The sequence below is a fragment of the Doryrhamphus excisus genome, linkage group LG19, assembly GCF_037039965.1.
Source record: "Doryrhamphus excisus strain RoL-2023G ecotype Guam linkage group LG19, RoL_Dexc_Guam_v1.1, whole genome shotgun sequence".
Lineage (NCBI taxonomy): Eukaryota > Metazoa > Chordata > Actinopteri > Syngnathiformes > Syngnathidae > Doryrhamphus > Doryrhamphus excisus.
In genome coordinates, this window is record NC_136375.1 from 10,278,692 (window position 1) to 10,301,168 (window position 22,477).

Consider the following 22,477-nt stretch of genomic DNA (forward strand, 5'->3'; position numbering starts at 1 on the left):
TCCACCGAGGATGAGCCTGTTTCCGATTATCTCGAGGTGATTTACAGTATGTGACTGTATAGACAATATATTTATCCCAAAGGCCACACAGAGAGCGAACCCTCAACCAGATGCATCACAGTTTCCACTGTAATGACGTTGATGTGTCTGTAGTCATTAAAACAAACGCTTCACAAAATCAGCGGCAAAACCACATGGTTGTCTTCAAAAACAAGCGTGCCCGAATCACTGGAATACAAACTAAGGTGAGACCAACAAGTTCCTGCTGTGAATGCGCAAAAACATGTGCAAGTAATAACCAAAATATCGCGTCATGCAATATCAGCATCTGCAGGTCACCCTTACACACATTCTTTGGGTGACCGTTTGTAGTTTTATCACAGACTTGTAACTTCCTGCCCTTCCCTACTTACTCTGCAGCACCTTTGGAGGGGAGCCATCGGCCACGGAGGAAACGTGACACATCGTGACATCGTAATAAAAATGTTCAATGCGTTGGCAGCCGTGTATGCCTCATAACATGACATCAGTGTGAGTACAATTTCCATGGGGGAAATGTCCTTGTACATTTTTAGGAAGTGACCACTGAGATTTTAGGAGATTAAAAGGAAAGATTTGACAGCAAACCTTTTTGTAGCACAACAACATTTACCATAGAACTGGAAATGGCATGTGGCAGAACTTGGTTTTCTTTATCAATTCATTCCAAAAGGTTAAACTAAACACAAAAAGTGGGAAAACCAAGGCAATTCCTACCATAGGAAACAAGTCCAATTCATGCATTAAAATATCAACATATTAACAGAGAATAATTATAGATTCACATGCATGAAACAATGCATGACAAATTATGCATGACAAATGGTTGGATGAGTTGGTATGGAATCTCACCTTCTTTATCAAATTGTTGGCACTGGTAGCCTTCTTTGGCCCCATGGCAGGTTATTTAGCAGTCACATTCAATTAAAAAAAAAATACACCGACAGAGTAAAGCATAGGGCGCTTTCCTTCAACTTGGTGGTACAACACAGTACAGGGCAAATGGACTCATTTGTTATGATCAATTAAGTACAAAATCAAGGTTTGACTGTATGACGATTGTGCCCTGGTTGCTAAGTACAATATGGCAGCCATCATAAAATGTGATTCAACCCTATCCACTGTCATTTACCTTTATATACCGCTGGCGGTGGGAGTGATGTGACGGTGCCCCCATAATATGATACACAATATAGTACCAAAGCCCAACAAAGAACATTTCTAAGGACCATTTCCTATAAAATAGCTCTTTACGTTGACCGGTTATTAAACAAAACTAAATAGCTGATTTTATTTCACATAATTTCTGCTTTGGGGTCATCCCGTGTTCTAATCACATGAACTTGATTTAAGAAAAAGTGACTGGTGAAGAGCGATTGCACGTGCATGTGTACTGTTGACAAATACATTGAGGTTGTCAGTTATATTATATCTATGGGAAATATGTGCTCTTGCCTGAAATGTCTTGTGTTCGAGTTTAGAGGTTGTACTGTACTTAGTTTGTCTCCGTGTGGTCCCGCTGTGTAGAATGCATGAACAGGGCCCTCAGTGGCAGCACCCTGTGCATTCCTTGATACGTTAGTGTGCAGCTAAGCAACCAAAGAGGTGCCCCACTACCCTACATCCATGTGAAAAGGGCACCCCAACTACACTGCATTCACTTCAAATCCCTTTGGACAACGATTGTGTGCTCGGGTTTCCTTGCCTTTGAGACTTCTAAAGCTTAAATATACTTGGAATCTCATTTGTGTTATGCATTCGGGTGAGCAAAAGTTTACCATGTCAAGCTCTTGGGATACTCGTCTTTTGCGTAGCTCCTCCATGCGGTCGCTGACGTCACTGAAGCAGGTGTTGTAGTACTCAGAGTACTCCTGAGCAAGGTCATCTATGTTGCCCAGTGAACCATCCTGTAGAAAAGAAGAGGGGAAAACGTTTAGCCAATAGAAGAACCTGTTATCATTGTCCAACATTCCAAGGTATATCGAACCAGAAACAGTGTACATAATCCCATAAAAAAGTGTTCAACTATGGTTTTGTGCGTAACTTAAACTGTTTCAACCAACCCCAACAAAAGAAGCCCACCTTGCAGTGAAGCAATGCATTGTACCAACTGTACAATCACTGCACATAGACTCTAAACAAAACTGGCAACCTAAAAATACATTTCAATAAAAGGTCTGCATTATTTGGACATTCACTCAGTCTTATCAGGTCAATGCGAACCAGACTATGATTTGGTCAGATGCCCTTTCCCTGCCCAGTCGTTTACTGAACCCAAAACCCAAACACACACTTCCGCTTGCAGTAGCTCAGTTCCTGTCTTTGTGTAGCGGACATGCATTACTTACACTGAAGAACCTAGCTTCACATTCTGCAGTTTTTTGCTCAGTTATCCTCAGTCAAAATGTAGGCCGCCCTTGACTGATGAATATTCATCAGTGTGGATCTAATCCGTGCCAGGCAGACAACTAGCATTGAGTCGGGACCTAACAGTCTCTCTCAGACTTTCTAAACCGAACTACCTATGCGGATGCCAGGCCACACATGAATGGATCACTGTGACTGAGGTCTTCTTTCGAGATGAAAACACACATTAGCATGCAGGAGATTCACACACACAACCAAAGCAAGCGGGGAGAGTTTGACTGCAACAACGCTAACAAACACACATGTTCCCTCTCAAGCGTCCAGTTGGGCTGGAAGCGATCCAGCATCCCATTCCCAGCATATGAGTAAAGCTGCTCTGTCTAAACATGAAATCAGCTAAAAGAGAATCCCAGTGGGAACACTCCCTGAAAGGTTTTCCTCTTCTTAGTAAACAGAACTGTGAGCATGATTTAATCTTTAATCACCTACAACATGCATGCAGTAAACAAACAGCAGCGATTCTCGAATCTGTTGGAGACAGGCTGTGCCTTCAACCACCCTGAAGGCACAGTTTTGATTGACAATGCCTCGGGGAAGCTACGCATGTGCATTTAACTTGAGCCCACGTGTCTGTGTCCAGATAACTTAGATTCCACCAGTGGAATTACCTCATAGTGGGGGTTCTAAGACAGCTGACCTTTGGGGAAAAATGAGGGAAGAATTTCTGGGGATTGACATCAAGCAACGTGCTTGGTCTGTAGGTACCAGAGTGTGGCTGGAAGAGCAAGATCCTATAATCCAGGCAATGATAAAACATCTGCACCGTGACAAGGGAAGGTCGTTTATATAGATAAATAACTATGAGACCCTGTGAAGATACAAATGCAGTGAAACCATAGCACAAGCACCAGAAAGCGCGACTTGCATGATGTAATTGCACCTCCACCCTGAATGGAAGGGAGGGATTGACTCCCAATATTGACTTAGAACAATAAAAAAAAACCAACACCCCAAGAAGGAGCGTGTTGTAAGAATGTGTGTGTCATGTGCTTTAGAAAGCAGGGCGGGGTCAGACTGCAAAAATAATTAGCTGTATGACAAGTAACAAAACTGCCAAATGTTTAGCTGCTAAAAGGCAAATTTAAAAAAAGCAACCTAGCCAGTTAGCCTCAAATTTACTTCTTCTAAACTTAAGAAGCTATATGTTTTGACTAATAATGGACCATAGTCTACCCTAAAACAGCCGTCATAAGCAAACAGTAATATTGTGCGGGACGACGGTAATCACTGTTAATGCCGCCATAGAAATAAATATGGATATTGGTTGTGCTCTCATACTGCAGCAGAATGGAAAAGTCAAAGGCTGAGTCTCCTCTCCTCGCTTAATCAATTAGCCGTGGAATTCCTGACATACCATTCCGGCAACCACATCGACTCAGCCTCTGCAGACCGCTTGCCTCTACGCATCAAACAGCGTCATTTTGATAAAAATCAAGATGTTTAAGAAGTCCCGATTTACATCTCATAGTAGATTACAGCTCATTGAGCAGTCCAGCCTGTTGTACTGAGTTACTTTTGGATGCAGTTTCAGTACAAGATACTGTAAGATCGCACTGAATACCCAATTATGTCATTTACACATCGATCCACGCCACCAAGCTTTCTTACAGAGTTAGTTTCCCTTATACGTCATCGTCGCTAAGCTAATGCTAAAGTGACATAGATCAGTGGCTTGTGGTCAATCCTTTACGCTCACATACCTGACAGTGCCATCCCAGAGCTCGCTAAAAGTCGATATCCACGGCATGGTTACCCAACTGCCTTTTTCGGTAAAGAACAATAGTTAAAGCTTTACAGTGGAGACAGGTTATCTTATGTAATGGAACGTCAGAACCTAGCGCTTGTTTTCACATGCTACGCAACTCCAGGACAGGATCAGCCAGTTTAAATTACCACCAGCTGACTTTGTATTGTGCTGTATTGTAGTAATGTTTTGTTAGGAGGTGGATTATCTGTACAGGTTGAGTCATGGATACATGCTAATAACTACTAAGGTGTTCCTGAGCATTGCAACTGGACTGAGCTTTCTCTTCAGCACTTGTCCCCAAGGGACTAATAAAGTACTATAAAAATGTTGACAGTGAAATCATAAAATGATAGAAATCAACAAAGGGGAAGACAGTTTAGGAAGGTGAGGCCAGGGGCCACATCACAGTCCTTTTGGGGGGGGCTTCCTGAGGATATCCGTGCAGCAAACAGCAAACCGTAAAGGACGCTTGCAGGAACTGAGTGGTCATGATGAGTCTGGTATGGGAGGGGAAGTTTTCAGGAAATGAGCTGGTTTGGCGACCGTACCATGTTGGCATCCTTCTGTTGGTTAAAGTGTAGACTTCATATATTTCGGTATGGTATGTATGCATTTCTGTTTTTTGTTGGGAAACCACCCAAAGTGGCATGTAGGTGGAGGTGACCTGATGTTCAGCCAAGTGTCAACATGGAGAATGTCTCTTGACTAAATGGGAATTCAGACATTCAACCCAACCGCCATAGAAACGTAAATCAAAGGTTAACTATATGAATGGTTCTGCGGCAAAACAATCTTGACCAGTTGGTGGAACATATTGTCAAAGGTAAAGAAAGCCTATAAGCTTAGCAGGGTTACATATCAGATGACTCAACTACCTTGCCCAGCAAATCCCAGACATAATCAATAATGTTGTCTCGAGAGTGCAAGCATATCCTGAGGCTTTACGCTGTCTTTTCAAATGCGTCGGGAAAACACTACCGCCTACATGATATGTAATACCACCCAACTTTTTAAAAACACCCTATGGGCAAATACTGTTATTCACAAGGCCTGGGCTGAAGAGAACCTTTGACATAATTGTATGAGAGGTTCTGGTTTCAATGACTTAGGTGTCAAGCATCTACGTTGCTGATTCAGATCTAACCGTGGAGCACAGTAGCAACTTAACCGTACTGTATTTGTCCTAAAAGTATACACTTAACTTTTTCTTTTTTTTTGTTTGAAGTGATTAGATGTAAAGAGACACCGACAATGTATCTGTTAGCTGTAGGGCTTGACAGAGGGGGATTCAAAGAGAATGGAAAGATAAAGATGCAGAGCAGAGCAAGCGTGAAGATGGTTATCAGATTTGGTGGCTTATCTCCACAAATATGAAGGTTGGTGGGGTGAAGACCAGGACTAAATACATTTGTAACAGTGTTAAGTTGGGTCAACAAGATTGGTGCTGAATGAAAAGTTAAAAGGAGGTTTCTGAGCAGACCCAAGTGGAAGTTAATGGTGTTAAATCAATTGTGTTTATGGAGCATTTAAAGATTGTCAGCAAACCTAGCTGACGAAAGGTATGTTTACAATAATGGATTTCAAGCGCTTCAAGCACTTTGGGTATCTTGAAAGATACCCAAAGCGCTTTATAGGGATTCACTCACTGATGGTGGTAAAATACAACCGTAGGGCTTGCCTCTGCGTGCATCACCAAACATTCACTCACATTTGAAGACACCGCAACAGTGACTGGGATGGAAGATGCTGTGTTCCAATCAGCCAACCCTTCCATTACTGGACAGTCTGCCAGTCATCTTTACATGACAATAACAGCGGTAAAAACTATTTTTAATTGCATTTTAAAAGCATTTTGAGTTATGATTTCCATTGACCTACAATACTGATGGTAATATGCACACCAGAACGCAACAGTCCAAAAAAGTTTTTAAAATAACCTCTATGGGCGTACGTATTGGTTTAGGATATGTTGTACATTAAACATACACTTTGCATAAGACATGACATGCTGGCTCATGCCTACATTGAAATGAATGCATTTTTGTTCCGTGTCTGCTTCTGTTTGAAGTGTGAATGCATATTTCAAAAAGACACTGAAGCACACACCCTCAGCAATCATTTAAAACTCACTCATATTATTAATTCTACCTTTTGTAACCAGCCCGACCTTTAAAGAACGATCCCAACAGAAGCCAATTTGCATCTTGCAACAATAATACCTTACAAGGATAGTTTCTGTTGTATTTGTGTGTTTGAGCTAGCAGAGAGAGAAAGGTGGGGGTGGGAGGTAAACGTCAAAGATGAGCACATCCTTTGCAGACATTTGCCTCTGCAGCAATAAATCTGGATAAATTGGCCGGCTGGGAGCCAGGTCTCCCACCCCGTGTCAGAGGGCAGGAGAGCCTCCTCCTTTTCCTTCTCTAAGAACACAAACACACACTGCATTTACACACCATTCACATCTTCAGAGCCAGACCAAACCAAATTAACACCTCTGATTTTTACACAGACCGGAAGTGACAGCAAACACATTTGGTCAGCATATCAAATGGATGCTATTGGCTGTAAAAGCAAAAGGGCCCAAACAATAGAGTTTTGTTTTAGAGTTAATATTAACAGATGAAATCACTATTGCTCCATATTTTACGGCTACAGCTACTGCCAATTAGGACCCTTTATGTAGTGCACTTTACATTTACAACCACATGTTTAGGATCTACAAGAAGGAAAAGTTATTTTTAATGAGCATCCCCCATGTTTCTTGAAAGAGCATTACTTCAAGGCCTGCTTATGATTTTGATAGTTTAAATGGTAAATAAGGTTCACACGAGTCAAGAAAAATCCAACCACCATCACTGACCACGGCTGGAATACTTTGATATAAGGTAAATATCGCCAAGACTTCCACATGTAATGAAAGTGAACAAGGATAGCTACAGTGGAAACACTACTAATGGTTCCAAAATGCTACATACCATCACTCAATCATCTCAGAATTAATAAACTGCAAGCATAACACCAATTTTAGAGGCCACAGCCTTGCATGCTTCACATACAGTAAACCATGGGTGTCCAAGCTGTGGCCAGGGGGCCATTATAGCCTGCAGCTGCTTTTTTATTGCCGCTCAGCACATCTAAAACGAAGAAAAACAGCAGAAAAATTGGGGTAAAAAGGAGAGTAATTTTAATTACTAATTTTTAATTTTAAATAATAAAGAAATGAAATAAACAGACGTAACATTTATAATATTTTCTTTAAAAAAGGAAAAAACATCTCAGCATATGTGCAACAGTTGGTTTAAATTTAAAAAATTTAAATCATCGTTTCATTTTTCAATATGCGGCCCTTGGCATATAAAGTTAGGACACCCCTGATATAAACAGGCCATATGAGAAACAAAACGCAACAATTAGCATAGAGAATTGTACTTTGACAACCTCATAAACTGGCCCAGGACCAGTTTTGGGTTATTGGGTTTAAACTATTGCAAGTCTACACTAAGTTTTCTGTGGCCCACACACTGCAGTTTGAGAAACCCTGCCTGACAGGTAAAACAAAACAAATATATACGATAAAACATATATTGTGTTCAATATAATATATCTCCATGCTACAGGTTTTGGCAAGTAAGTACATAAATACAAATAATGCTAACTAGAGTGGACGCAACAAACTTTTGGTACATACCATTATACCATCACCTCAAAATGGAGGGGGTTCCATGAACGAGCTGAAAGCTAAACACCTGAAACCACGAGTTTTAAAAAGACTTCTTTAAGTCATTTGCATTCTATAAGAACTCTCACAAAAAAAGCAACGATTTAACTTTGAGGAAGGACGTTGAAAAATCACACACACTTGCGAGTCGACCCACCCCCACCCCGCACTTAAAACCTACCAGCATCCCCATCATGTCGCTCCAAAGCTGGGAGAAGCTGTCGGAACCAGCAGCGTTGTCTCCCCGGGGGGGCTCCACTGATTCGTTGTTTTCCATCGAGGGGGACAAAATGAGCAGTATGCGGTAAAAGTTGAGGACCCCCCCCAAAACGTCAAAAAGGTTCCAGGCTTGTGTCCTTTTTTATATGGAATTAACATACCGGTAGAACACTCCGAGGTAACATGGTACGGTCCAACGAGTGGCGCGTGAGTGTCGACTCATTGACATGGCGACAAAATGGACCCCCTCCGGAATACGTCGCGTCCAACTTATTAAATTAAAAAAAGAAAACATTTGTTGACAAGTGTCGTAATGATCTTTCAATCCAGAAGTTCAACATATTTGATGATCTTCGCAATGCAACGTCGACTAGTGTCAAAAAAAAGTGTCAAAACTATCAGAGCGATGCTTGGAAAGTTTAAAACAGCAAGAGAGAGCGAGAGAGAGAGAGACCTAATCCTCCCCCATTTCTTCTCCTCCCCCTTTCACACTCATGCAACAAAATATCACAGCACTCGACACACACGCACACACATCTAGAGTAGAAACACAATGGGAACAGGGGGAGGAAGCCACGCCCCCTCGCACAAACACCTGGACACTCCATTAGGTACACTTGCCTGCAAGTCAATGCAAGATGTCTTACTCACCATTATTCACCGTGTTTAGCAAATAAACATTCAGTCAAGCTTGGGGGCATCACAAAAACGATATTAGCAGTTCCCAATTATCATGGCTTTAAAAGTGTTGGATTTGATTTAAGGAGCTTCGTTGCTGCAGGGAAGGAAGCGCGGTAATTAGTTGTCATGCTAATTCGGAGGCGTGGGAAGCTCAGGTCACACATGTCTCTTATATATCACATTAAGGCACATTTATGCATGCAAAGATGAATAAAAGGAACAACCAGATTGCAATAAATAAATGGACCAACACACTTTTGACCCATTGATGAACTGCTGATCCCAATTAGATGCCAAAAAAAAGAAATAGAGCAAGGTGAGTACTCGGGTTCAGGCTATTTGAGCCAACTAGTTCTTTATAAATAGTAAGATGCATTAGATTGTATGTGTATTGTAAAGAGCCTATGCAGCTTGAGTGGTTAATCAGCCCTGTTGCCATGCTCTGTGACCTGCTAAGTGGCTATTTATGTATGACCTCCAGTACAAGGGGTCACTATCACTAGCAGGGGAGGTCTCACTCTGCTCTACTTTAGCATCATTATCTCTGCGGACTTAGAGACCACCATACTTTATACTTCCTATACATCCGTATATGAAGTGTATGCATATGTGTACGTAACACTCCTGAAACATTGCACACAAAAGGTTGAATATTAACCAAAACATGCACTCCGACAGTGTTGACAAATACACCACATGGTGGCGCTGTTATTAAACCCCATAAGTTGGATTCACTCAACTTGTCATACAGCTGAATGCGCTCTACACACAAAACCCACTATATCTTTAGGGCAGGGGTCTCAAACACACGGCCCGCGGGCCAAATGTGGCCCGCAGGACACTAGTTTGAGGCCCCCGCCTTGATATGAAAGTTTAATGTTAGTGCGGCCCGCGCAAGTTTGATATGGATGCTGTATGGTATCATGTACCCAGAAAAAATGATTACGTTTGATTAATGTTCATGTTAAAGGTTAAATAACTGTTAATAGTTATCCTCCCTATCCGTGTGGAAGTGGTAAGTTTTTGGCTATGTAAGTTTAAAGGAAATAACTTGAAGGCTACCGTTTAGGTCGCTAGCTCTCTAGTTTGTGAGTTAGCATGTGTCTCAAGACCCTGCAGTTGCGCAATATGTTGTAAATAAAAAGAGTATAAATGTGACTATAGTCGTGTTTTGTCATGTCTACAGGGTTCTAATAATGCTTTGTTCATTTTAATCTGAAAAAAATAATTTGTCTACCCACCAACTATATGTGCTTTCTTAAGTTTTTATTATTTGGTGTTTTATTATTATTATTATATTTATTTATTACTGATTGATTGATTTTCTTTATTCTTGATTTGTTTATTTATTTTTCATCCTATTTTGTGCAGAAAAATAAAAATGAAGATATTTGAGAACAGTGGAATGTTTTATCAGAGCTTTTCTTGTAGAAAATCGGAACAAAAGCAAAGTTTATTCATTTTTCTGTTTTTAATAAATGTGTTTTTTTTTTTTTTTTTTTGGAAAACCTGATGCGGCCCAGTCTCGCCCAGACCCTAGCTCCAGTGGCCCCCAAGTAAATTGAGTTTGAGACCCCTGCTTTAGGGTGTTTTGTCAAATCACCGCAAAGTTTGGTAACACACCTTTAGGGGACTGACAAGCAAGTGTATGTCAAATTTGAGCAAGTTAGGTTGAAAAATATGACCGCCATCAAACAAAACTCTGTAAGGTCACTGAGACTGAGCAACTAATTGTCCATATGCCATTGACCATTTGTCTAATGATTACACAACTTGGAGAATATCAGCTTTACATGTATGCCAGCATGTATTCCAGAGCATTTTCAGCACAACCCATAGGGGGCGCCAAAAATGTCATTTACACACAACTGTAGCTGTGGAAAATCACATAACTTGGGGACAAGTTTGCAAACCATTACATCTGGCCATCTGGTCATCAAGTTTGTGGTGTCCTGTCCTGTAAGACACCACCCTCGACCACCTTTCACACACACACGCATACAAAAGACAGTGTGACCCCACATGCAGAGAGGTTAAACTGTTAATTGAGGTTGACTCAGTGGTGTTTGTTTGATGATTGTTCACTGTCAGGCTGAGCACACATGAAGGTGTCACGTTGTCAGACGAGAGGAAATTACAAATGAACTGCTGGCTTTTTAACTGGATGCTAATTACGTAAACACTAATGGCGATGCTGCCCTGCTGGAGCCAAATTCTTTGTCGATGAACGAACAGACTTATGCGATGCAGTAAACAAAATAAATTCAATTTCTTTTTTCATCTGCGTCTTCTGTGATGATACTTTGAAATGTGCCTCCATGTTGTAGACCGACTCGGACAGGGAGGCGAACTCAGTTAAACTGGCATGTGTCACAAGACCGACAGCTGTTGGCACCATGGCGAAATGGAGCTGTCGACAAGAAATGTCTCGCCAAGAGACGGCAGCGATGGCTTCTTTTAGATTTACCGTGCACTGTATTAAAAAATATATATATATTTGCAATTCCAACAAAGCCCAAGCCCAATAGCTGCCCCACAGAACACGCACTGTGCATCGTGGTGCCCCATTTTACACAAGAGCCGCATTCTCTGCAAATGTGCATAGGTTGTACAACGCCGCTATGAGGCACCCAGCACCAAGTCAGCCAGGGACGGTAGAGGTGGAAAAATAAATAAATACTCTGACACCGTGCTCCTTGCCACAACGATTTGGTGTTGTGTAATGGTACAGCTGCTGCCTTCTAAAGCAGAGGGCATTGGTTCTATTCCAGACCGGAACGTTTTTTTATTGACCTGTTTTAAATGTGTTATTTTGCACTGAAAATAATTTGTGGGACTTTTTACCCTGAAAAAGTGGCAAATGTGTCCCGTTACACGCATGATGGTGGTTTTATACCTCTATTTAAATCTGTTACTATGATACGCAATAATAGATCAGCCTATATACTATTTTGCTTCAGTCACACTCTCTGATACAACAACACTGAAAAGTACGACTTTAGTAGTAATCCATGCCTCTGTTAGCTGAATGGTAATTGAAGGTCCCTTTCACGGTCTTTTGTGTTAGCCACACCGCTAATACGAAAACAAAGCATATTTCAGCTAAGCCCTGCATTCTCACATTCTCCGTGCAGCACACGCCTCTGTGGCCATGTGCTCGCTGATTGTGTTACATTATTGTGAGAGGCCCGAGATACCAGAGTGTTTTCATCATCGGCGACAGGGACAGATGTTTCGGGTTGGAAGAGTATAATTTCTGGGACCATTTTGTTTGGATTAAACCAAATACCCCATAGAAAATAATAACGGAAATAGAAATAAAATGTTCCAGGGTCATGTTGATACCGTCATAAAACAAATGAACTCTACAGGCCACACGGCAAGCAACATTTAAACATATGGAAGAGTCATACAAGTGTAAAAATAAGTTAACCACTATTAATATTACAATTCAAGCACTAAAATCTTAACTTCAATGTCAAAGATGTAAGGCAAAACTGACCAGGGGTCTCAAACGTACGGCTTGCGGACCGAACAATTATTATTACATTATAGAATATTTAATGTCCTGCGGAAAACGTGAGCCCTGCAAGAAATGGTTCGAGGCACTTTAGCTTGTTTAAAAGGAAGAGGCTCTCACGGTTAGCTTGTCACACAGTGAAAGACGAGACACGAGACAGACCACTACCTAAGAATCATGAGGGTGAACACTAAAACGGTTAAGTAAACAAGCAGGACTACTACTACGACAACTGTTAGCTCTGATCATGTATAACTTTAGCAACTTTCACAAAACAAGTGCCGCAAGGCATGCTGGGAAGCCGGAAACATTCCCAAGCTGTGTAAGAAGGAGGTCTCTGGCAAAGGAGTATGTACTGTATGTACTGTATGTACTGTAGTATGCTTACGTCATGTAACTTCCTATGTTACATAAATGAATTGGGGAAAAAGCCAAAGAAAAAACTAAATGTAAAGTTATTTGATGCAAGTTTGTGGAATTTAGAAGCATATTTTTTTTCCTTGAGGTGTGTTGGATGACAGACGTTGTCCCGTGTTTTGTATTTGTTGATGTGGCATGTGCAGAAAGCGAAGTGCAGTGTTGGTCACACAGTGGATGACACTCTTTGCTTGCTCGCTTGCTTTTGCAGCTGTGTTGGCGTCAGGAAGGATGGCAGTGCCGGGCTAACAGCTACCACCAGTGTGTTATACGTTCATCTGTTCTGGTCACTCATGAGGTCATGGTCAAATGAGGTCACGTCGTCGGGATAAGGGGTCCACTTTGAATGTAAAGCCTTGTAATGTGCACTCACTCATGATGCCTCTTTGAAAGTAACAGGAGATTTCTTTGGTCTTTCAGTGTACTTTCCCTTCTCTGAGGCCGTTTGATGCCATTCTGGCACAGTGACACCCCCTGCTGGTGACATGTACACTTGCAGGCCGACATTACACTTGACCTTCATGCTATAAATGCTTCGAGTTGCCTGATTATCCCCTGCTGTTTTATCCCAGACATGTTTTTTTATAGCATTTGCAGACAAAAATACTGTCAAGAGTTAGTGAAAATGACACACACACACAATAAAGAGTGGCTTTTAGCAGATAATGAATGGAAAAAGCCAATCCGTGCGCCCCTCAAAGGTCTTTTTTTATTTAGTTAAGCAGTTATTAAAATAAAAAAGGTAACCATATTTCTACGATAGAATCGACACAATGGGGCAGATAGAACCAGTCCAAAGTTTAGGGACACATTCTCATTCAATAGCGTGAGCAAGTGTCTCCAAACTTATAACTGGTAGTGTAAGTCCAACTTATTGTTTTCTGTGGTGAAACCTTTGTTTTGAAAACACAGTATTTGCTCATACTACTGAATGACAGCATCACCAAGTATTTGACAGGTACTGTTTTCAAAACAAAGCTTTCCCATAGAAAATAATGGACATAAGTTGTTAACACCTTTATTATAACACCATTGTTAACTGTTTTTTGGTTGCATTTATTATAAATATTTGAATATATATATATATGAATACAAGTATAAGGCATTCCGAAGACTCACTCAGATGTTGAGGTGATATGTAGTACCCTACACTGATCACTAGGTGTCAGTAATGTCACACTGATGAGACAGGCAGGAAGTACTGTACAGAAACCGGAAGTAAAAAAGGAACATGTAGAAACTCATGTGTAAGACTATATTATGTCTTATTTACTCTTATTATGTCTACTATATTGGGTAATATGAGTGTATAGATGACTTATAGGGGTCTAGAGGGCTCTAGGGCTTTTAGAACAGGTTTACAAAGATAAATAATAAAATTACAAAAATATTCAATTATTCTAGAAATTCATTTATCACGGTCAGGTCGAATTAATCTAATTAATTACAATAAACAAGGGATGACTGTCGTACAAATCATTGCTCTGTCGAGCAACATGTTTTGGAAGCTGTGTTTGTTAGCAACAGCATTTGTCTATTAGCACAATAAGAAAAAAACATTAATTTTCCAGAAAAGAGACAGACAGCATCATGTGTGAGCCAGAAGAGTCCACATCATTCCTGGCATGGACAACACATCCTGTACACACACACGGAAAGGAAGTGCACTCACACACTCAATGCAGGATCGGTGATTTAAAGCAGGCTGTAAATCTCATCTAAAAATACCTTTAACCCACATTGATAACTAGTTTGGTCAAGCGCATTTCTTCACCCTGCATGGCTAGAGGCAATGTGCGCAAACATGGCTGACTTTCGCTTCTAAATGAGACGTTATGCACAAACCAAGGTCCGCCGCCGGCTGCTCTGCGGCGTAGGGCCTCTGTAATTAGTGGCAGCCTTCACGCAGCCGTCATATATTACGCACACAAGCGGCAAACACATGATATGTCACACACGCCGCAGTGGACATAAATAATCTTCAGCTTCAAGACTGCAGATGGAGCTCTAAACACGACAAACACTCACTGGCCACAACATTAGGTACACCTGCGTTCTCTAGTGCAATTCAATATGATATATGGCATGCAAAGGAATGTTACTTTCACAATTTGATTTCCATTTGCACCAAAATTTGGTGACACAATTTCCAGGAAATCATTGCATTTTGTCTTGGCAACAGCATCATTCATGCACATTCTGAACGATCTGTACTGGAATGGTCATATAGTTAGTCAAGATAGTGCATGACATGCTGCGTGTTGCAATGAAGAATTGCCAAATGCATAAATGTTCATGCTGCTTACTGCAATGCCGAACTGCCGAATGCATACATTTACATCTTTATTCAGGATTTAGTCCTGGCAACAGCATCTTTCAAGCACATTCTGAGGGATTTGTACTGGAATGGTCATATGGTTAGTCAAGATAGTGCATGATATGCTGCTTACTGCAATGCTGAACTACCGAATGCATAAATTTACATCTTTATTCAGGATTTAGACTTGGCAACAGCATCTTTCATGCACATTCTAAGTCATTTGTATTGGAATGGTAATATGGTTAGTCAGGATAGTACATGATATGCTGCCTACTGCAATGCCGAACTGCCGAATGCATACATTTACATCTTTATTCAGGATTTAGTCCTGGCAACAGCATCTTTCAAGCACATTCTGAGGGATTTGTACTGGAATGGTCATATGGTTAGTCAAGATAGTGCATGATATGCTGCTTACTGCAATGCTGAACTACCGAATGCATAAATTTACATCTTTATTCAGGATTTAGACTTGGCAACAACATCTTTCATGCACATTCTAAGTCATTTGTATTGGAATGGTAATATGGTTAGTCAGGATAGTACATGATATGCTGCTTACTGCAATGTCGAACTGCCGAATGCATACATTTACATCTTTATTCAGGATTTAGTCCTGGCAACAGCATCTTTCAAGCACATTCTGAGGGATTTGTACTGGAATGGTCATATGGTTAGTCAGGATAGTACATGATATGCTGCTTACTGCAATGCCGAACTGCTGAATGCATGAATTTACATCTTTATTCAGGATTTAGTCCTGGCAACAGCATCTTTCAAGTCATTTGTATTGGAATGGTCATAGGATTCGTCAGGATAGTACATGGCATGCTGCTTGCTGTAATGCTGAACTGCCTACTGCATAAATGTACATCTTTATTGAGCATTACATGTCTTGGGAACAGCATCTTTCATTGCACGTTGTGTACTTTAAGGCCTAGCTGACTTTGTGTCTTTCATGATGGTAAGTCACATTTCAATTGTCAGCCCCTAAAGCAATTGGCTCCAAACGCCAACAATATTTCAGCCATATTAATAAATGGAAGCGTTCCTAAATATGAACAAACCGTGTCTCTGCCAGCAGAAACTCAATCAATCAGTCTGCCACTCACTTTTACATGAAACTCAACCACAAAACACCAAAACAAAGTGCAAGCTCAGCTGGACAACTCCACTTTTACAGGAATTTACACCCCCACGCTGCAACTTCAGGCCAGACCGTCCTGCTTACACTGACAAAATATGAACCCAGTGGCAGCATTGCGGCACAAAAAAAAAACACTAAACCAAACAAATGTTGTACATTTTCCTAATTGCTTGGCAACGACAGTCTAGATGAGAGCTTTTGGGCTTTATCTGTGCAAATGACGTCTTCTTCCACGACGCCTGCGCCCTACTCCAGTGTTTGTTTGTGCATCCTGAACACAATATGGATTAATTAGCCTCAGTGTTTCACAGCCAATTAAAGCACCAAACTCTGCTGTGTTCCAATGTACAATTTTCTAGTCTTCAGCAGCAAGACAACTTCAACAATATTCAGCATTTTCTGTTATAAACAAATATGAAATAAACAGCTGTGCAAGAAAATAGGAATTATGTCATGCATTTAGCGGCTGAGGCTCATATTTGGAAAATTGGGGCAAAATCATTGTTGATTCATCATGCAGGGAAGCAAGTGAGGCAAGTGGACGACTTGGTTGCAACCAGCAGAGGCACTGTGGATTTGGTCTCAACTAGAACAACATGACGTCAGGTATGGGATGTTGAGCTGCAGTACCAGACAACAACATGAATGCAGTTCTTTGAATCAGACGTTGACCTTAGCAATGCAACAGGAGTCATCCAACAACATCAACATCCAATTAGACATCTTTGTCTAAAAACAATGATCAAATAATGACTTGTCTTCATAGGAAAATGTAGGCTAATGCCCATTCCTATTAGTTACTTTAATTTCAAATATTTGAATTTGTTGTAGAAACAAAAATTTACCACTTCCACACAGAATGCGAGGACAACTTTTTTCCACTCCTGCAATGGGCAACTCCAGGCACTGTTAAGGTAAGGTAATGTCTCTTCAATGTAACATTAATAAACAGAATACTACACATGACTTGTCTGTCAATATTTTTTGATAAATAATAGGCTATAGTCGACGGCGATACAGTGATCATATATAACTTACTTTTTGAAAAACCTCAATAGAGCAAGGTTGTTCGAATGAGGGGCGACTGTACATATTTTCCCCCAGATTCCCCCATTTTTTTTTTTTTTTTTTGGTTATTTATGTGCTTGAATCACTTTTGGTAGTAAACATTTATTATGACCAATCCTGCTCCTAGGGAATTGACAGTGGATTTATTATTGTTTCATTTGTTCTAATGTCAATTCTACTTCCTTTGCAAATACACTAAAGAAAAGAATATTTTTGAGAACACTTGAATTTGTAGCTTATGTTTGGTCAACCACCATCAATCATCATCAGAAATGTCTTTTTAAGGTTCTACAGTCAAGGACTACAAATATAGAATGACAGCCCAGAAACAATTAGACAAAAAAAGACTTCCGTAGGTTGACTGTCCAAGGCCAGGCAATGTTTTTATACGTCTTTGCAAAGAAACAATCAATACTGACTGAAAGACAGAGACTTCACTCAGCCCACAGAGGGTCAACGTAACGTCATTCTTCGTGAAAGCAGTCAGGCCAAGCGAAACGTTGTTTAGTTCCAGAGTCTGGCTCAGTCATAACTTCAAGCAGACGCCCGCTTGGTGTGTTTATGTGCAATCGGGAAAAAGTGGCACATGTGGTGGTTTACAGGTTTATTACTAGTGGCTGTGATGTCATGGTAAAATGGAAGCTGTCAAGCCCAGAACAAAAACTTGAAGATGGATGGGTTTGTGGGCCATAGGGCTTGACTTGGGGGGGGGGGGGGGGGGGGTGGGCAAGGGTGAATGGATTTTATAGTCCACAGCTGAAGCAACAGCTCCCCCTGGGGCAAAGCATAGAAAACACACTCCATTTGGCCTTCAACCCCCCCTAAAGACTTTAGGCTTGACCAACCATGATTGAAAGACATAGAGCAGTTATACACTAATACACAGAGCAAGAATTCAATTTGGTGTAAAAGCACATGACCTCCTAGCACACGCGCTCTGCTTTCACTTTGGCATTTTTATGTGTTTACCAGCCTGTACTTTTACAGCAGCCATTAAACACCCACCTTTGAGTGAGATGTTAATGTCGGGGAAGAAAAAAAAAAAACAATCATGCAATGCAGGCTCCCCATCTTTTAACACTTCACCAGACTCCATAACTTATCCCGGTGCACACATGAGTACGACTGTTGACACCCACATGAATACGAATTAAGGGCACTCTAGATTGATCTAGATGGATGCAGAATACTTTGCCCTCCATGACAGCAAAATAGAACACAAACACAAACTAAAGGATCACTGGAGTTCCACTCTAGTGGTGTCAGAAGTGGGATCAACGCTTGGGTGCCCGGGTATGGGTGAAGCATTCAAATGTTTGGAATAGGGCAACAATAAGAGACATTGCCTAAGAGCCTGGCTTTTGGTGTACATGCTACTCCTTCACTGTTCTGCAACAGAATATATCAGAAGTGTGATGGTTCCTCGTTATTTCCTAGTTGAGAGGACCCTTGGGAAAACATGACCACTGTACAATATATCCCAGATATGGGTGAGAAACTGGTTGAGGGTACTACTTAATAGGGTTCTGTGACAAAACTGGTGTCAGAAGTGGGATTCGGTCAGTTGGGAGGAACCTTGGAACCGATCCACACCACAGATATGTGGCAGTTCCTTCAACATTGTGTCTCAGTTTTCCCTGATATACTTTATCAACATTTCACGGTAATCCGTTACAAGAATGGTGTCAGAAGTGGGATGATTCTCCATTACTTCATCATTACTCCATTACTTCTTCCATTTTTGGGCCTTGCCAAGACCCCCGATGACGGTTGGTGAGGTTCTCCCCACTTCCCACACTGTAAAAGCACAGATTTAGCTAAATAAAATATAAAATGTGTGGTCAATTTCCCCCACCCCTTAGACCAGAAAAGTGTAGTTTCAGCAAATTGAAGTATTTAGTTCAAAGTATTTTGTTTTAATTAAATATTTTCCCTTTTCTTGTATTTCTTTTTTAAGAGGATTTTTATGTTTAAGGTTACAGCACTATAATAATGATTTTTTTTTAATGTAATGTAAGGAAACAACATGACCGCCAACCATTGGTAACATTATACTGTAGTCGTGGGACCGACAGCGCTTTGTCGTTTAAAAAAATGGAGGTTTAGGCGCTCAGGGCATTTTTAGTTGTCAGTACTTATACAGAGTGTGAGAAAGTCGGCGCTGGCTGCTGCGTTCGGAGACCTGAGACATTTCCCAATGTGCTGAGGTCATCCCCTTAAAGTCCAATAGTCGTTCATCACTCCTGCCTTTGACAAGACACTATGATGTATGTGAACACACCGTAAGGTCATACTTGATCTTGTGTCGTGCACTGCCGCTCTAAAGGAGGTTTATTTGTTTATTGACTAATTACCCGAATGCTGTTTACGCCTGTAGCCATTCCTGTTTGCCAATGGCTGTGCTGAGCCGGGAAGCAGCAGAGCCAGCAGTAATCAGAAGTATTTTGTTGCCACACAAAGAGCCCCCCCCACCCCCCCACCACCAATAATAGCTGTAATCCAGTCTTTTCAATGTGATGCAGGCACAAAAAGACGCATGGCGAGACAACATGTGACTGCACAGAAGCAGCGTTTTGCTTCTCTCTATGCGTTCGAGGGCTAAACCCTGAGGCACATGTGCATCCTTGAACATTGTTAGTGAAGACACGGATGAATAAATGACGAACTCTTGAGAAATAATAGTGGGAAAAAAGTATGCACTCCATACTACTCCACAAACTACTGTATACATTTTGTTCTTTGTGTGGAATTTTGAAATTAGATGCTGATGCTGGAGGGGAAAAAGTATGCACTCCCTGGGGAAAAAAATTGAGAAATATGTTTCTGTCCATTGTGTGGAAATTTTAAATAGTTAAAAAAAACATATGAGAGGGAACAACACATTTAGTAATAATGTTGACCAAAAAGTATGCACTCCCTGGAAAAAAAAAAAAAAAGATTTTCAGAAATATGTGATCTATCCATGGTGTGAAAATTTTAAATAGATTAAAAACATATGATGGAGGAATAACACATTTAGTAATAGTATTCATCAAAAAGTATGTGCTCCCTGGAAATAATTTTTAGAGAAATATGTTTTCTATCCGTTGTGTGGAAATTTTTAAGTTTCCACTCCTGCAATGGGCAACTCCATGCACTAATTTTTAGTTTAAAACCATATGCGGGAGGAACAACACATTTAGTAATAATATTGACCAAAAACGATGCGCGCCCTGGAAAAAAAATAAAGAAAATATTACTATAAATTCTGTCCATGATGTTAATTTTTAAAATTATTTAAAAATAAACAATAACATAGCAAGAGCGAGTCTTGAGAAATAATGGACAAAAAGTATGCACTCCCTGGAAAAAAATGAAGAAAATATTACTATAAATTTTGTCCATTATGTTAATTTTAAAAATTATTTAAAAATAAACAATGAAATAGCAAGAGCGAGTCTTGAGAAATAATAGACAAAAAAGTATGCACTCCCTGAGAAAAAAAAAAAGATTTAGGGAAATATGTTTTCTGTCCATTGCGTGAAAATTTTAAATTGTTGGAATATAGTACATATTGTACATATAGTACAATTGATGAGGCATTGACAAAAAGTATGCACTACCTGGAAAAAAGATTCAAGAAAAGATGACAAACTAGAAATGTGGAATTTCTAAATGTTTTGAAAATAAATGATGAAGTAGCAGGAACAAGCCTTGAGAAATAACAGTGGGCAGAAAAAGTATGCACTTCTTAGATCCAAGAAAAGATGCTGGAAATTGTTCAAAAAGACAATGATGGAGGAGGAACAAGTTTAGTAAAAATACTGGCCCAAAATTATGCGCTCCCTGGGGGGGGGAATGGAGAAATTGACTATTGATTAATGGCATCTTGATGCAACTGATCCAAAATGGTGGGTACTACCAGCCGTCTCGACTGGTTTGGACACCGTATATCAGCATATATCAGCATAACCACCCTGAAATCATGTAAAAACTTGACTATTCAGAAGTTAAAGGACAATCGTCTCCACCGTTTCAGACTACGCCAACAGTAGTCATTGCTAAAGCTCGCACACGCCCTGGCTGACTGTAAATCAAAGCGATGTTGGCTTGTTCCAGCCAGGAGAAGGAGCAGCTGCACTGACAGCAGGACACCACGGAATTACACCGTTCTTGCACATATGGCACAACTGCACCGCCAAACAATTCCTCACGGAGAACTGGAGACAATGTTTCATCGCTGCCACCGCCTCACTCTCCAGACAGATGCAAAGACCGTCCACTTTACCTCGCCTTTCACTTTACGGCTAATGAAGGCAGCACACACACACACACACACACACACACACACACCTGTTCCCACACTCTGTCCTGTCTGTACGGATGGATGAACAAGCACAGGAGTGGACGTGCAGGTCTGGTTAAGTGTTGCAAGAGGAACTGGTGTGCATACTTTTACTAAGGCTGCACAGGAACAGTCAATACTCAACTGGTGGTTCAGATAAGTGAGCCATTGGTTGATATCCCATAATATTATCATGAACATAACTTTCTACACCACTATGTACATCTGTGTAATACAGGGGTGGGCAAACTTTTTGACTCGCGGGCCGCATTGATATGACAAAATTTACGGGGGGGGGGGGGCAGACTATATATTTTACACGTAACAGTCCACCTGGTATTATTGTATCTGTAAAATTGTCATGCAATCTGCTATTATTATTTTATATTTAAATTTAAATATTTGAAAAATAATAAAATATTATAATAATTACAATAAAATTAAAATAATAATTATTATATTATTATTATGTAAAATATGCAAATATAACAATAATATTTTATATAATTAATATAATAATTAGCATTAATATAATAATTATAATAATCATAATAGTTCTAATAATAATTATAATAATCTAATAATCTAATAATAATCTATGTGTCCCTTTTTTCAGGAGCACTTTGTAAACAACAGACCATGTCAAAAAACGAAATTGATAAAACCATCAAAAGGTTGGCTCAGGCCATGATGCCAGGTTGTATGTTGAGTTTAAATGAAATACTTTGGAAAGATTGGGCGGGCCGTATTCAAACACTTTGCGGGCCGGATGTGGCCCCCGGGCCGTAGTTTGCCCACCCCGGTGTAATACTTGCTTTTATAGTCAGTATAGTTACTCCAGACCCCATTC

The 22,477-nt window shown here is 40.4% G+C and overlaps 1 protein-coding gene across 6 annotated transcripts in view; it reads right to left on the bottom strand.

The window, feature by feature from the left end:
• sash1a (SAM and SH3 domain containing 1a) overlaps nucleotides 1–22,477 on the bottom strand; it is a 179,216-nt gene that overhangs the window by 34,677 nt on the left and 122,062 nt on the right. For 3 of the 6 annotated variants that reach the window (XM_058057369.2, XM_078798981.1, XM_058057372.2), the window contains one exon: nucleotides 1,818–1,946. In XM_058057369.2, the coding sequence (XP_057913352.2) occupies nucleotides 1,818–1,946 (129 nt within the window). Of the gene's footprint in view, nucleotides 1–1,817; nucleotides 1,947–4,166; nucleotides 4,243–8,112; nucleotides 8,687–22,477 lie in introns of those variants that run through there. The other 3 variants (XM_058057370.2, XM_058057374.2, XM_058057373.2) reach the window with 3 other exon arrangements.